A 16,383-nucleotide genomic window follows, 5' to 3' on the forward strand; every position below is an offset into this window, starting at 1 on the left:
GGCAGCCAGGTAAGGTCCAGAGCTGGTAACTTCTTAGTCCCATTTACATCAACTCTAACTGCATATGCCTGACCAGACATTTAGCAGCTGGTTTCATTAAACACGACATTTGATATGGTTTAATGGATAGTCATACACCTAGGCACACAGAATGACATATGCAGAAGAGAGTGCTGCATCAAGTCACAAATCTGGTTCCAGAAATTGAATTCACCATGATAATTTAGGTACCTCTCTGAAACCCAGGAGCCGAGTGTCCCTGGACACAGTCTATGGCAGCTTCCTGGTGACATGAAAGGTCGTTTTTGGTGCAATAGTGTACCTGTAAGACCAGGAAATGGGACACTTGGGTTGTAGATTTTTCAGCTCCAAGATTTTGCTCCATTGATCCCGTTGTCCAGGGAGGTGCACTAATCTGCCAGTTTGAGATGGGTCATTCTGCCACCTCCCTATGTAACCAGGGTCACTGTGCCTGCAGGAAGGCAATCATGGGGACTAACAAAGACTCATCATGGTGCAACTTCTGATGACTCGTGAACTTGCTTATAGAGATGTTGCACTGGCAGGAAGGAAACTTCAGTTTGGTCAAACCTCAGCATGACTTTTAGATGTTTTTTATCTAAAGATTATTTAATTTCAAATTCAGAGGCATCCCTGAAAGAGGGTTTGAAGCGAGTGTCCTGTTTCCCAGGCTCAGCCCTAAACAGAGAGGAGGATACCACTCCTGCCAAAAGCACTAAACAAAACCATTGCTGGCTGGGAGAGCTTTCTGCAATGCAGGAAAGAATTTAAAACTCTTTGGGAGACTTAAGAATCCAGGACTCCAACTTCATGAGCTAGTATGAAAGGTATCCTCTTCTATCGGCTATTGCTTATACACATTTAGCATCAAAGAATCCTTCAGGGTGGAAGCAACCTCAGGAGGTCTCTAGTTCAACCTCCTGCTCAAAGCAGGGTCAGCTCTGAAGTCAGACCACATTGCTCGATGCGTTATGCAGTCCAAGTCTTGAAAATGTCCATGGATGGAGCCTGCACAACATCTCTGGGCAACCTGTTCCTCTGCTTGACTGTCCGCATGGTGAAAAAGCTTTTCCTTGTAGCCAGGTTAAACCTCTCTTGTTTCAACTTATACCCATTTTCTTGGTCCTCCCACCATGTACCACTGTGAAGATCCTGACTATCTTTTTCATAACATCCTTGCAGGTACTGGAAGGCAGCTATTAAGTCCGCTGTGAGACTTCTCTTCTGCAAGTTGAACAAGACCAGTCTCCTCAGCTTCTTCTCACAGGGAGATTATCTCCTGTTAGTCCCGTAACCATCTTAGTGGCCCCTCCACTGAACTCACTCCAGTTTGTTAGAGTCTTTCCTGTATCTGGGGGTCCAAAACTGGATGTGGACTAACAAGTGCTGAGGGGGATAATCACTTCCCTCCTTCCACTGGCTGTGCTCCTGTTACTACAGCCCAGATGTTGTTGGCCTTCTTTGCTGCCCAGGCACACTGCTGGCTCATATTCCCTCCGAGGACCAAAAACCACAGACACTAAGCAAGCTGGTATAACCCAAATACTCTGGTGGGAAAGACACCAAGATGAAGCATGTAGGTACACAAAAGAGTGCGACTATAAGCACTGAAGCTTGATTTCAAAAGCAGGCTCCTGAAGTGCCCAGGAGGGTTGTTACTGACAGTTTTGTTAGACATGCATAAAATTGACTGGAAAATAGTGTGTTTATGTTTCTTAGATCTGACCTCAAAACACAAGAAAATATTTCTTTTAAAGGTCATGATCCTCTTTGTATAGTGAAACTTTTATATGCAGTTTATCGACTAAAGATGTCTTTTAATACAAAGCTTAAAAAACAACTTTGTGTTCCCTCGCTATCAGCTACTATAAAATTGATTTTGTCAGATAACTAGCAACTTGAAAATATTAAAAAAATGGGGAATTCAAAGCTAGAGGTGCCTCCCTGGAAGATACGTTACTCTGGTCACAAGTCACTGGGCTCAACACAGAGGTCAGCGTGCACGATTCTACAGCCTGTGATAAACTGTACTTCACAAAAGATCAACTGGTCTGGTGTGAAACCTTTGAAGTCTATAAATTACAAAAAAGCCATAGAATATATTTGTATGCCTTACGACAGAGAAAATTCAAGATTTTACCTAACAAACACAAAATTGCAAACTTGCATTCTGCTGCATCTTGAAAAACATTGTAACGGAGAACATTTAATCAACAGAAGGTAAAGAATCACAGTGCAAACCTGAATTATATTACTTATGCTTGCAGAATACTAATATTTTACACCTTCTGGTCATGTTAATACCATATATTAGATTTGAGCCCTGAAAGCTGCTCAAAGGAAAAAAGTGAGATTTATGAAACTTTTCCAAGATGATTTATATTAATCATCTCTGCCCACTCCTAGCACACTACATAATATTAAACGCTTCATAATACAGCTTGTTTCCTCCTCCCTCTCTGTTTAAAGATGGAATCCAGGAAAATGTCAAAAATGATTCTTTAAATATTCTTATCAGGCATACTTTAAAATGTTTATCTTAGACATTGTTAAAACATATGCGTGGATATCTTAAATTATATTACAGCCCAAAGTAAACTCTCAAAATCTAGACAGATAACAACTTTTTTGTTCTAACAGAGAAATTTTACCCTAAAGAGACAAATGCACAGCTGCTACTGATTTTAATGTACATTATACACATGTCGCTGAGGGCATAAGATATTTCCCTCCTACAGAGCAAAGTATTTGATTTTTCACGTCAATTCATCACAAACCTGAGTGGAGGTCTTGGTGTGCATCAAATAATTTTTGAAATTTTTCCTCTGCTTTCAAAGCCCGAATAGTCCAAAGTCCCTGGAGAGATGACGACAAGTGGGAGAACACTGGACTTCGAGCTACAAAGGGAATGAGAGTAACTTAGCAATAGCTGAAGGACTACATTTAATTCTTTTTGTACCACACTAATCTTTAATCCTACTACTTTATATTTAACCATACAAGTTACTGTAATGCATCCTTTTAGAACAAATATGTGATATCTTTAACCAAAGTCCTCCTACTCAATTAGAATCAGTCAGACAGCCAGGCAGATTAATTTATACAAAAATGTCTTATGTTTTTAACAATAACTGTCACTGAAGAAAGTCTTTGAGCTTTATTAATGACATGATTGTTATTCATAATGCTTAATATTTCATATCATGGTCAAGCTAAAGCCAGGCACAAGACTCAGATTAGGTCAGAAACACCATTAGTATGTGCATGCAAGGTCCCAAAGACCAGCAACTTAGCATCTTCTTAACTAGCTTTACTTACAGACAGTTAAACTGACATCCCTAAGGTTTATCATTACGCAAAAAATGAGTTAAGTATGTAATTCACTACTTGAGAACCAAGGCAATAAGGAAGTTATTTGCATAGCAAAAGACAAAAATCTCGGATGGATTGTCTATAAAATACTACCATTTTACATAATAATAAGCAGGGTTCAAACTAACATTAAGTCCCGCCAAACTACATACTTGTGGATTCTAGACGTTTAATATCTCTTGAAGTGTCTAAGAAATATCGTCGAAGAAAAATGAAAAGAATAAATAGTGGAATTAAGGGGATGAGTATCCAAGGAATCACTGCCACAGCCACAGCCACCACACCAAAAATCTGTAGGAGAGTCTGCAACACAATAGAAACAAAATAAAAAACTCTTTTCCAGAAGAATTTAATTCAGAACAAGTATAAAACTATTTAACACCACTGAAACACTTAAATATTCAAACATAACTACCGAATTTAAGAGCGGATGCATTGTATAACGTACGAGCGACATCTATTTTTAAGCAATTTGAAGAAATTACAGTAATACCTAATTTGACTAATTGTGCAGTTTATGGTTTTCTTCTGCATTATTTGTCCTTTAAGAAATGTCTTTACAACATTGGCTGACTGAACATTAGTGTCTTCCTTTGTGGACTATTCTGTGACTGCTGTAACAAAATAATAGATGATTAATGAAATAGACAACTAATCTTCAATGGATCCAAGCTATACGGTGAATCAGGGATATGTTTTTTCACTCCAGGTAAAAAGAAACTGGTGAAAGACTGGCTTTCAGCTGAATGACTTGATAGCTGGAAGATAGACTTTCAACACAGACTTGTAACTTTTTTCCTAAAAACAACTTTGTCCCATTTGAAAAGAAAACCCAATATCAGAGAAAGTGAGCTTTCTCTTCCCAAAGGATTGTATTGGGACAGTTACAAATAAGACAAAAACATGAAACGCTGCCAGAAGTGTCACAAGAGTCTCACTTTAGCAGGTTTACTTTAGAGTACAAGACGAACAGCTAGGCTAAACCTGAATTTACTCTTAGAAAACTAGATATAATGTGGAATGAAACTTTGTTGCTTAGGACAGTGGATCCCGGCTCAAATTTCTGAGTTAAATCTCACATTTCCTGCAGACCACTTCACATCCTTCACATCAAACTTTCAGTTTGAATACACTATGAGAAGCAGTATCTGCACACAAATTGCTTTCAGAACACCAGCTGTGTATGTATGTATGCATGCCAGAAGTCCTGGCATACTGAAATCAGGGTGTGTCCATCTGCTCCTTAAAAAAGAGGGGGGGAAAAAAAAATACAAAAAGAAACCCACCCTGTACAAAAAACAGACAACTGAAATTCTAGCTCAACACTAAATTCCTGTATTATATTCATTAACAAATTCCTTAGAAATGACAATATTTTCTAAAATGTCTCCATTTTATGGACTGTAGAGGAGCCACCTTCTTCATCATCACATACGACACGCAAGCAGATTGCAGCTGAACTTTGTAGCTGCCTGATTTTTGGATGCCAAAAATTCATTAGTGACCACTGGGTCCTGAGAATGTGTGTCTTACAGCAAAAAGGCTTCCGTCCCTTTATCTGTGCATCGAGCTAGAAAAGTTAAGCAACACGTCAGCTAAGGTCGGATACCAGAGAGCTGCCTGGATTTTCAAACGCTTTCAATGGAAGTGCCTATGAAACATTGCATTTCCTGTTGCGCTTCTGGTAGCCCACACACACACGCTCTAAAGCCAAAACCCAGCACAACCTTTTCCCCTACATCTGTTTTTTCTTGAGGCTTCTCTGACTTTACCCTAATTTCACCTGACCAAACAGCAAACCCACACACCTTATGCATTACAGCTGCATGAGTCAGCACAATTCAGTCTTCGGCTCTAGGCAAGATCTTAGCTCATGATAGAAGATTTATCAGCGTAACAGCCCTGCATCTCACAGATCCTGAAAGCGCATTATAGGGTTTCATAAATCTATTAAGGAAAATAGCTATAGGGTAGGTATGGGGTAGGAGCTCTGAAGGAAGCTGTATTACCACTACACTGCTCATCTGTGGGTTAAGGTGTTGACGGCATCGTGTTGTTTGACCTTCTAGATACCTACAGCAGATTGCAAACGTTTTACCTAGATTTCATCACGAGGCGGTACGGTGGCAGCGAGAGTGCACGGTATTTCACTTGGTCCAATTATGCACACGGTTATGTCAGCACAAAGCAAAACAAAGCACCCCGATTCCTCACCAGCGCTGCCGTCAGCCCTTCTCTACCTTCTACTTCTCTGGCATTCTTTAAAACGCCGTAAGCGTATTTCATTTTTATCCTGGGATGAGAAGAGAAATAAAGATTCCTGACTTCCGCCAAATTTTCTCCTGTCTATATCACTGTTTTTCCCAGTACTGCTCATTGCCTCTGCAAAGCCTGTCAGCCATCCATATGCTAGCTAATTTCTAAAGGCTCCCTCACCTCCATCCTCAATGGCAAATGGAGATCAAAGTCTGTTCCTTCCAACTACTCACTCCCAAATCTGCTTTATACACCTGCTGCCTTCCCCTTCTCCCTCCGCCACCTCCTAGACAGTCACAGAAAAGCAGTCTCTTCTGCCTCCTCATACCATCAACTGCAAACCTGATGCGAAGCATTGAGGAAAGCTGCTTCAAGGAAAAGATAATTCCAAGGAAAATAAAATGTTTCTTAACAGAAAAATAAAAAAGCCAAACTGGAGTTTTAGTGATGATAATCTACAACGTATTGCAAAGTGCCGGTGGGGGTGGGAGTGGGAGTAGAGCTATTAGGATCCAGCTCATGTAAACAAAGCCTTGCTATGGCGAAAATACAGGGAAGGAAAAGATGGTTAGGATGACTAAAGTAAAAATCCGACACCGCCTTTGGAAGGAATTTTAGATGAGCCTGCACCACCTTATCATTATAAAAATTTATGATAGGGTGGATCAGTCATGTGTGTTGTTTTTTTGGAAAACCAAACTTGCATATAAATTAACTCTTAATGAAGTAGTCTGAAAGCCAGACACAACCATTTGCAGACTGTAATCATGCAGTTACTGTGTGAGGTAAGGCAAAGGTTTTAGTTCCCAAGTTTCACAAGAGATAACTAACATCTTCAGCTGGAGACTGCCCCAGCTTCTAGTAGCTTCACTGCGTGCAAGCAGGAGGACCCGAGACAATCAGTAGGCTGACGATAACGATAACACCAGCAGTCTGACTGCTCTCCTCTCTGAAGACAAGCAGTGAGCTAGCTATTCACTTTGCACAGCAAGAAACACTCAGGACTGGATATCTAGACCTCGTCTAGCAGGATCAGCTTAAAACTGAAAATTTTAAGTATGCAAGATTTCCCTACATAAAGAAATATGGCCTACAAAATCAGCATCTTTTACCGTATTTCTTAATTTTAGCATTTAAAAGTCTTCCATGACAACCATGCAGAAAACAATAGCCAAATTTAAAAAAAATAGGAGCTGATTAATTACATTTTATAGCTATTGCAGAGTAGTGGAAACAAGGCCACCTTACACAAAAGACAACAGATGCACAGGCTACCGAGACTGAAGAGACCTGGATGGAGAAATCTAATTTGCTTCCATATGGAGCCATATTGTCCAACGTCCACCTTAAAATTTCCTTCAGTTTCCCTGGGGAAAGAACAATCTCCCACTCACAGACCGCATGCACTCTATCCCTCGAGTACAGAAAAGCACATGCTGTTTCTGTTGGGAGTCATCCTGTTGCTTGCAAGAGTCCTGAGATATTTCCTTCATGCTTTGGTCGGTCACTCCATTCACTGCGGCTTATTTTTCCCTCAAGAAATCTCCTGTCCTACTGTCTCGCTAGAGCAAGCATACCCTCCTATAACCCTCTGGGGTAGTGAATGCTCTGATCAGCACATTAACTTGCGAAACGTGCTTTTCCTTCATCTTCTGATGACCTACACATTCGTAATTCTTATAGGTGCTGAGAGTGATATCCTGCAGTTTCTATCTCAAACAGGTCTTGATCTAGGAAGAAAAAGGTATTTCTGCACCACAACCACACAACAGAAAAGCATTTAATGCAAAGTAAAGAAACAATAAGAAAAAAAACCCATAAAAATCTGGAAAGTGGGAACTACATACTATAAGCCATATATAAAACACAAGCTATAAGCTTTTCCCTTTCTTGCAGAAACTATACCATTTATATAATGTTACAAATCTTACGACAAATTGTAAACTATTTGAAGTCATTTAATAAAGTTGACAGGACAAAATGCAAAAGCAAAATTTAGAGGGTTCAAGATGTCTCATAAGAATGTCTACCCTTCCATCCTATAGATCACTACCATTCCACATCAGTTACACCCTGAGCTCAATTTTTCATGTTTGGCTCAAGTACTTCTTTGAAAAACGCACTCAGCCTTCATGTAGAGATGTTTTGAACCCCTCGGGTCTGCTGGCACTTTGTTCCAGTGGGGAGGTACCCTCACTTCTTAATCATTTATCTCCTTGTGAAAGTACCTATCAATCGCCTCTGTCTACTCTCTCATGAGCTGAGTAGAGTCAGATCTTTGAGGTCTTCCATCTTCTTCCATCATTCAAAAAGAAATTAAATTTTGCCTTTTTTTTTTTTTTTAAATGGACCTTACAATTTATTTCAGCATCTCTTAAAAAATACACGCATAAGGGGTACCATGCAGTTGTGTGTCTGTGTAAGTGCCTAGTGTGACGCGTGACGCCAAGCTGGGTTTGACAGCTATGATATAGCAGCTACTACCATAAGAACCACACCGTTCTGGACTTGAGGCTGGTGACTTGGTAGGATCTCTAATGAACGAGTGGAGCCCAAGGGATGGGATTTGAGACTCAGAAACCTGAATGTGGGAGTCTACGTGTGACCTGCATAGCAAAGCTCCTGTCCTATTTAGCTGAGTTTAGAAAGTCATTCAGCTAACCTTTCAGTGGATGCCTAGTTACCCTATGGTTGAATATTTCTCGACAGTCCACTAACTGTATTGACTAGATTCCCTCTGACTACAGCAAAGTAAGCATCTGAAGCCCAACTGGCAGATACCTAAATTGTAACGACTGAATCTGCAGTCAAAGCCCACCCAAGAACTGTGGTGTTCCAGGACCGGTTTTACCAATATTTAAGCAGAAGTCAAACACACCTCCCCCTGAGACTCCTACTCCCTGGACCCTAATGTGCACTCCCAAGGATTATATTAGCTCATGGACACTGCCACGAAACCATATGAATTTAATAAGAGCAACAGTGCATATCCTGCATATCCTGGATTTCAAGTTTGCAACCTTAACTGCATTAACTTAGGGCACTCTCAGTCAGGCTGTGCTGTCTGAAGTAAAGCCAGGTCAAGAAACTACAAAACCCCACTCTGTTCGTACTTGCTTGGCATCACCCTTCCTCCCCTTCCCCTCCCCCTGACTAAAATTATTTCCTCGTTGGCTCTGCCAAATAACTGCATGCACAATCAATCCCTAATCCAGTTCTGACATTTTCTTTTTCCTTGAACGCTTTTTTTAACACGCTTTTTCAAACGGGACTGTTTGGACTGACAGTCCTACAGCAATGTTAAAGCACAACTGCACAGGCCGCTGGTTACACTGGCACACCAGAGGACAAGCTTCCCTGGGGAGAAGACATTGCAATGAGCAGATCAGAGCGATAAACACTTCACTCAGGCCAGCTGCGTCCAGAGCAGCATATCGAACCACATAGTAGAGTATTTGTGTTTTTCATCCTTTATTAAAAAAAACCAACCAACCAACCAAACAAAAAAACCCACCCCCCAAAAACCCCAGGAAACGTCCAAATAGAAACCCTTTACCTTTGTACCATAATCCTACTACAAAAAAAGCTCTACTTCATTTTACTCACTTAAAGTGGCCAAGTTGAGGCATGTAGTCTTGTCTTTAAACTATCTTTTTAATAAAATGTATGGGTTTTCTTTCGGAACTAGTTAAAAAAAAAGTACATATGGCTGTTTATACTACTGCTTGCATCAAACTGTCAGGAACAGATTTGTCTTGAGAGAAAAAGCAATGAAGGCTTCTGAGTAGAGCAGAAAAAGTGTTGCACATAACTCCAATATTTAAAAGACATCTCAGACGTCATCCTTTACTGAAGCAACCAGTGACAGCACTCTTTGACAGGAATGACAGCTCTCAGTCAATATTAATTCAGCTTTAGGAAAATGTGCATCCATGAGAAAACTGGGAATATAAAGACAAGACAACCAATGCACTGAAAGGGGAAAAAAGGCACAGCTGGGAAAGAAATGAAAATTGTAATTTCAGATAAACTGAATGAAATAAAAACGTAAGAACTAAATACTGCCAGCTCTAAAAGCTTCAAAACCAGCAAGCTCGTCTTATCTTCTGCAAGACATCCTCTCCTCCTCTGAATCCTGCTATTCGCAATTAGTCGACAAGAGGTTACCTAACTAAATCCATATGCCACTGCAAATGGGCTGAATACACCTCTCAGATATACCACAGAAATGTATTCAAAATTCCCAATCACATTCTTAATGCTAGTACCTTCTATTTTTCTTGTCTCTATAAGATACTCTTTCTGGATCATTGTTCTTCCAAGCAAACAAGCATATACTTAGCTCCTCAGGGAAAATGTGTTTGGTGCCACCAACATGCTCATTCATTTGACTTGGCATGCATTTTGTCATTAAGTGAGAAGCCTTAATATTTGTTTGAGATCATGGCGAACTGTGTCCAATTGTTCTTTAACAAGTGACCTTATAATAAAAAGGGTGTTTTCTTTAATACATTGGCACTGCCACCATTCTGTTGTATTTAAACAGCATCTCCTATCATCAATAATCTCTTACCCTACAACAAGGGTTAGAAATAAGCTTTCTGGGCACCCTGGGCCAAGAAGTTTAACTATCTTATGCAGGTCTCGATCATAATAGCAGTTCTCAAAAAATCACAGTCCATATGTTGTCTGAGACTTCTAGACATTGATGCTTTAGAAACACGCATAATCAAGCTCTGGACTTCGTGATTCTGTCAGACACTCAAAATACTCTTCCTTTAAAACTCCGCATTACATTCCTACATCATACAGAGGTTATTTTCCTTTTTGTAATAAATTATCTCCACTCATGTAAGAAGTTAGTTGCCAGGGTCCTTTGGCAACAGTAATAAGTCACTTCCAGCTAATACAGATTTTCCATGAAAAAACAAGCTTTTATCAGAGCCAAAGCTATAGCATCTCTACATACAGCTCCTGTTCATACCCACTGTACATGGAAACCAATACTGTCACACAAAAAAGGACAGTGCCAACACCCATTCTTGTAAATGTCTGTGGACAATGTATTTTTCTATTTATAAGCAGTGAAAACTTGAGGAGGACCTTTAATTTGATTTTCTCAAATGCTTTTCTTTTATTGCACCTTGTGCCCACTAGGCACTTCTGCACAAAAGTGTTCTCAGTGATTTGGGCAGCAAGGCACAACTTGGCAATGAGGATCTATATACAAGTGAAACTCTTCTTGAAGTTACAAGGAGTTAATTATAACTTTATTCTGATCTCCCTACAAAAATGATATAAAAAGTTAATATGTTTTGTTGTTCAGCAGTGTTAAGTTTGTCGTCTTCTCCTGTAAATGTCCGCACTCCCTGGCTATATTCTTACGTTGTTCTTTTCCCAAGGAAAAAAAGGCGCGCACACAAAAACTATTCACATAAACTATAGTGCTCTTTGTACCATGACAAATATATCTTTCTGTGGAACACCTCAGATGCCAAGCACAATTTTACATGGTAGCTTGAGGAAACGGCATTAATCAGGGAGTGTAGAACATGCACACACACATGCTTTGCTTTCTCAACAGCTCTTGCCAGAACCTGCCTGAAACAATACAGAAAAATGTCTGGCACCACCCAGCCCTCCCAGAGTTACTCTTCTTCTCAGGTAGCGGAAAGCATCCCTTTCCATTATATTAATTTAGGGGGTTTGTGACTCCAATACCCGCCACCATTGCCAAGCGTGGTCACTTTGTTGGCTGTTCCACTTGTTTCAAGACTCCCAGAGCAATGCATTTTTATATCTCCTCTATCAGTCCCTGTGGCCAAATAACTGATATTTTTAAAGGAAAATAAAGAATGGCTTGACAATTTCTGTTCCCCTCCTACCTCTTAGAAGCCATTTCCAAAACTCTTCCCCAGCTATATAAGCCCAAGACACCCCCACTGAGCAGAGACCCTGATGAAATCAAAACATTTGATTCAAGAATGGGTACTTTTCTCTTTAGTACTACTACAAATGGTGTATTTCCTACTTCTTTCTTTGCTCACATGTTCAGCACTTTATCAGCAGAGGCTGATTCACCATTTGTCCTTGGTCTTATCCCACTTACAACACTTCTAAAAGCAGTTTTTCTTTCAGTGATAATTATTGCTTTCTTTCCATAAAAGGGGCACATATATACAGAACAAAATTAAAAAAAAATAAAAAAAATCAACAAATATCTCACTGCTTTCAGGCTATTGGATTACAGGAGGCAGATCTTACAAGCTGATACAAAATGATGCAAAAAATGGAGAGTAAAAGGACTGGGAAGAGATAGGCCTTTTGACACCCCCAGCACAAAACTGTGAATGCTGCGGTACTAAACAGGGAATGGACCACAGAAAGCAGCCAGGTTCTCATGCTCTCCCCAAACAGCATCTCCTATTGCTACTGCTAGAGAAAGACTACGGGCAAGGGCCTAGATGGACCACTGCTGTGACCCTGCATGGCCTTATTTAATGTTCTTATGGTCTAGTCCATTAACTTATTTGCTAAAATACTGTCCACTGTTCCTGTGAGGAATTCCTCTGAGCTAAAGATGATGTTACCATAACCTTTTCATCCATGCCGTGCACATTTTTTCCCAGCTCTTCCAAAAGTTTTGCAAAATTTTGCTTACCACAGATGCTGCTGCCCCATATGTCGCAGTTTTGCAAGCTCTGTCTTTGAGGTATATGGACTTTCCTGCCTCAGGCCTCCTGTCCCTCATGGCTGTAACGCCAGAGCAGCCCTGCGCCCTCCCCAAGAATACCTCATTTTCAACTGCGTGACCTTTTCCGCTCAGCCAAGTCTAATTGTTTTGCCAGAAGTCAATTCTGGGTCTTTCAGCAACTTTAAAAGCTTTGTGCTACATTTGAACTGTGGGCTCTTCTGTTAAAAAGAGTATCAGTTCTTCAGTAACACAGCTCTTCAGCCTTACAGCAATTACAAGCTTTTAAGCGTTTTACTGTTTGTTCTTGCTATTTAAAATACACTATTCCTATATTTATTTTTAGGTGGAATGAAGTACTACTCATATTTCTGTAAGTTCCACAGAGGCCTCTCTGCCCCAATTAAATGAACACTATGAAAAATATTAAGGACTACGGCATCATCTATCCTAAGAAATAAAACTATCTTCTGCTCTTTTCTGGTCGCACTCTTTCATAGCAGATATGCAAAAAATGCTCTTTAGCCAGTCTCTGGGTTTTTTCCTAACTTCCCCGGAGATTTGCCGCTCTGATAGGGCTATAAAATACTACTTTCCTATTCAAAATAAACTCTTGACTCATAATTCTCCAGTACTACATTCTGTTCAGTGATCACTCAGCTCCAGGAAGCTTAATAGTGGCCTGACGCTTTCAGCAACCATATTTTAACTAATCAGCACGAGCCTCTCACCACCACCATCAGGTTTCACTCAGTTCAGCCATTCTCTGCAAGTACAGAACCCAGTGGCATCTAAAGAAGTAAAAAGAAACTTCCTTGGCAGAGAACAAACATTATTTACTGTGGCAAGCGCATGCTTATTCATAATTTGTTACAAATATGCTCCAAAACCATCAGGAAGACTTTTCAGGAGTTTATTTATCACAAGCCATCAACAAAGACACACTTACTAAAGTAAGTAACTGATACCAGGTCTGACCCAAATCCAGACTTTCTATCAGTGAGAAAAATGAAAAATTATTTTTCTCAGTATCATGTTATTTTCTCAGTATTATGTTAAGTTTAACAGAAGGATGGACAACTGAACTGGGTACCAAAGCCAGCATGTTTTCAGTTTTAGAAGGGAAGATCTAAACCCATTATTTTAGCATATGACTGACTTCCACAGTAAGAGAGCTCTGCTTATTTAGACATTAACATTAGACTGATTTCCAATAAGAAAAACAGAAAGAAAAAAAGATTTAGGGATGCGACTGTGGAAGAAAATGCAATCACTCAGCATGTTATTCTTCCACAGTGCAGAAATAGCTATTATCGAGCCCCTGAAAGAGCCTTTCTTAACACACAAATTTTTACTATTTCAAGAGTGCAATCCAAATGAATCAATTTATTTAAATGATACAGAACTATCCTGTAATGTAGATGTGACACAAAGAGGTATAAGCTTCCCAAAGACATGTTACATTCAGTTCCCAGTTGAACTCTCATCTTTAGCTGTATAAAACTGCCCACACTGCAGCCTCTACCTTTTGAAGAACAAACTCGTCGGAAGTTTTCAAATCTGCTGCAGAGTTCACCAGGCAGCCACGGTACCAGCTTCAGCAAGAAAAAAGTTCTCATGTTCTGCATGAGATGCACACATAACCCTGGCAGTACATTTCTATGAGATGCAGTCTTTTTTCTGCTAAAGATAATTCCTTATCCCATGTTTGTTTTGGGCATAAATATGCATAATGATTTAACACACACACACACACACGATAGCTATATGGCTTAGTAATTCAAATTACCTCCAAGTTTCTCCTTCCCTCTTGAATCAAAAGTGAAATCTCCAGTCCTTTTGCCGAACAGAGAAATCCTAATTTGTTTGTAAGCACACATTGTCCTATCTATAGTGTATCAGTAGTTTAAGGCAATCTAGAAGATTTGTACTTATCACCGTTTGGAACAGGATTGTTACACTCTATGACTGACAGCAGAATTATATCTGGCTACTGTGAAGTGTTAGAAATGTTAATGATCTTCAGAAGTCTTAAAAATAATCATCGGTTTAAGCTACAGATGTGAAAGGTTGCAATAATGCTTCAAAAGTCGGGTAAATACCTATTAATAACAATAAAAATTCCCACTCCGGCACCAAATGCAGAAGTAGTATATATAGAAAGATGGACCAAAAAGAAAAGGAGAAAACTGCAGAACCTAAGTTCGCTTACATCCAAGTATTTCTTTGCCCTCTTTCACAGCAAGAAAAGCAAACAAGAAAATACCTTCCAACAGATATAAAGGGCCCCAGACAAATGGAATCTCTCTCTCAAACTTTTACAAATTCCCCCTTAACCAAACGAGGGGAAATTCCCAGACAACACAGAACTGAGGCACATCACTGGACTTCCATACAACTATCCTGGTTTCTAGTAGCTGAAAATGTATTGAGAGTAATCTGATAAAGAAAACAAAGAAGCCAATTTGGAGAACAGCAGATTTAAACCTGATCAAAATTTCGTATTTACAGGTTTCAGTTGGACATACCAAAATACTGCAAGAACAGCTACATTTTTGTCTTCCTACTACTAAGCCACAATCTGTTAAAAATGTTAGAGAAATGAAGACTGCATCTCATGACGCTCGCATGGTCTAGACAAAGAAATACAGAACGTAGAATTCCACTAAGTGAAAGCTAGCTTTATTTTTCTGAGTACTATATTCAAAAGAGCAGTACTCCACATTTCCTTGAGAAAATGGAAGGAACAGCACAGTAACAAAAGTGGTATCTACATATTTACTATATAAATAGAGAAGAATAAAAACTAAAAGAAAAAAGAGTTAAGAAAAACAAGAAAAACAGAAAAGTGGTAAAGGAAACCCCAGGAAGCAAGATGACAAAAAGGTAATGAAATCACATTTTTCAGTATTATTTTATCTTCTTTCCCGTGTTAGATAACAGGTTACATTTTCAAATTTTATTAATAGTAAGTAAACAGAAATCCTAAAATATTCTAAAAGTTATGTCATGTTCCCACACCAATTAGTTTTGTTACTGCAGTGATAACTGTTGCCTTGACACTAATAAATGGAGAATGACACACCTACAGATTCTTGTAAAAATTCTACACACTAACGCAAATAGGAAAAATAAACGGGATGAGGGAAAGGATTGGGCTGGCTTACATATGACCACTATAGTGAGAACAGACTTCTGGCTTTCCCTAGAAAACCAAGGTCCACGTAAACAGGAATCCACCTATTAGCAGTGATTCCAGACTTTACACATTTTATCCTATACACATACCAACAATCTGAGTAGATATGCAGTCCGTATGATGCAAGGTACTCATCCTTACCTTTAAAGGAATGTGATGACAGGTAGAGAGTAAAGACCAGCAATAGCTTTGGCATAGATTATCTCCACGGCTGGTCACCATCAAGAAGACTAATTGGCTACTGGGATTCAACAATCAAGGCATTCAAGGACAGAGGAATGAAAGGTCAATAAAGAACTGCATTATTTAGACAAGTGTCTGTGCTAAACTCACAGCTCCTGTGTGTTGGTCTTGGAGACACAAGTGCAACCCAAGCCTCCTCTTACTCCTCAACCTCCCACCCCTCTTTTTTTTTGCAGGGGGGGCAGGGGGGGGATATGGGATGATGATGACCAGGCAGGCAGGATGGACAGTTTTTTGTTTGTTTGTTTGTTTTTAACACAGTGTATAACCCCTTTTTATTTCAAAGACAACAGCAAAACTGAAAGCACATACAAATATCAAATAACTGTACTGAAAATGTGGGGTTTTTTTATCATAATGATCATTTTAACCTTTTCTGAAATTAGAGCTCAAAAGTAACCAATGGAGAAATATATACCCCTATTATTTTTCTTTAAGTTTTATTATGCACTTTAAGTCTTTCATTATGCACTAACAAGATGCACTGTAGTATGCATCTTGGGAATGTACACTTAGAACATCAGTTCCACACAGAAAAAGGTCAGTGAGATTTCAGTAGTCAAGTGCCACCAGGCAACTAGGTTTTTTAATTTACTTATTT

General features: G+C 39.5%; 1 protein-coding gene across 1 annotated transcript in view; it reads right to left on the bottom strand.

Moving 5' to 3' along the window:
- The window catches only part of ABCC4 (ATP binding cassette subfamily C member 4 (PEL blood group)), a 154,281-nt gene that overhangs the window by 44,917 nt on the left and 92,981 nt on the right, over positions 1–16,383 (bottom strand). Inside the window, exons 21-22 of the mRNA XM_082305100.1 lie at positions 3,546–3,696; positions 2,799–2,918 (exon numbers count right to left, since the gene is read on the bottom strand). Coding sequence (XP_082161226.1) covers positions 2,799–2,918; positions 3,546–3,696 — 271 coding nt within the window. The remainder of the gene's footprint in view (positions 1–2,798; positions 2,919–3,545; positions 3,697–16,383) is intronic.

This window comes from Platalea leucorodia, assembly GCF_965183815.1.
Source record: "Platalea leucorodia genome assembly, chromosome: 2".
Classification (NCBI taxonomy): Eukaryota; Metazoa; Chordata; class Aves; order Pelecaniformes; family Threskiornithidae; genus Platalea; species Platalea leucorodia.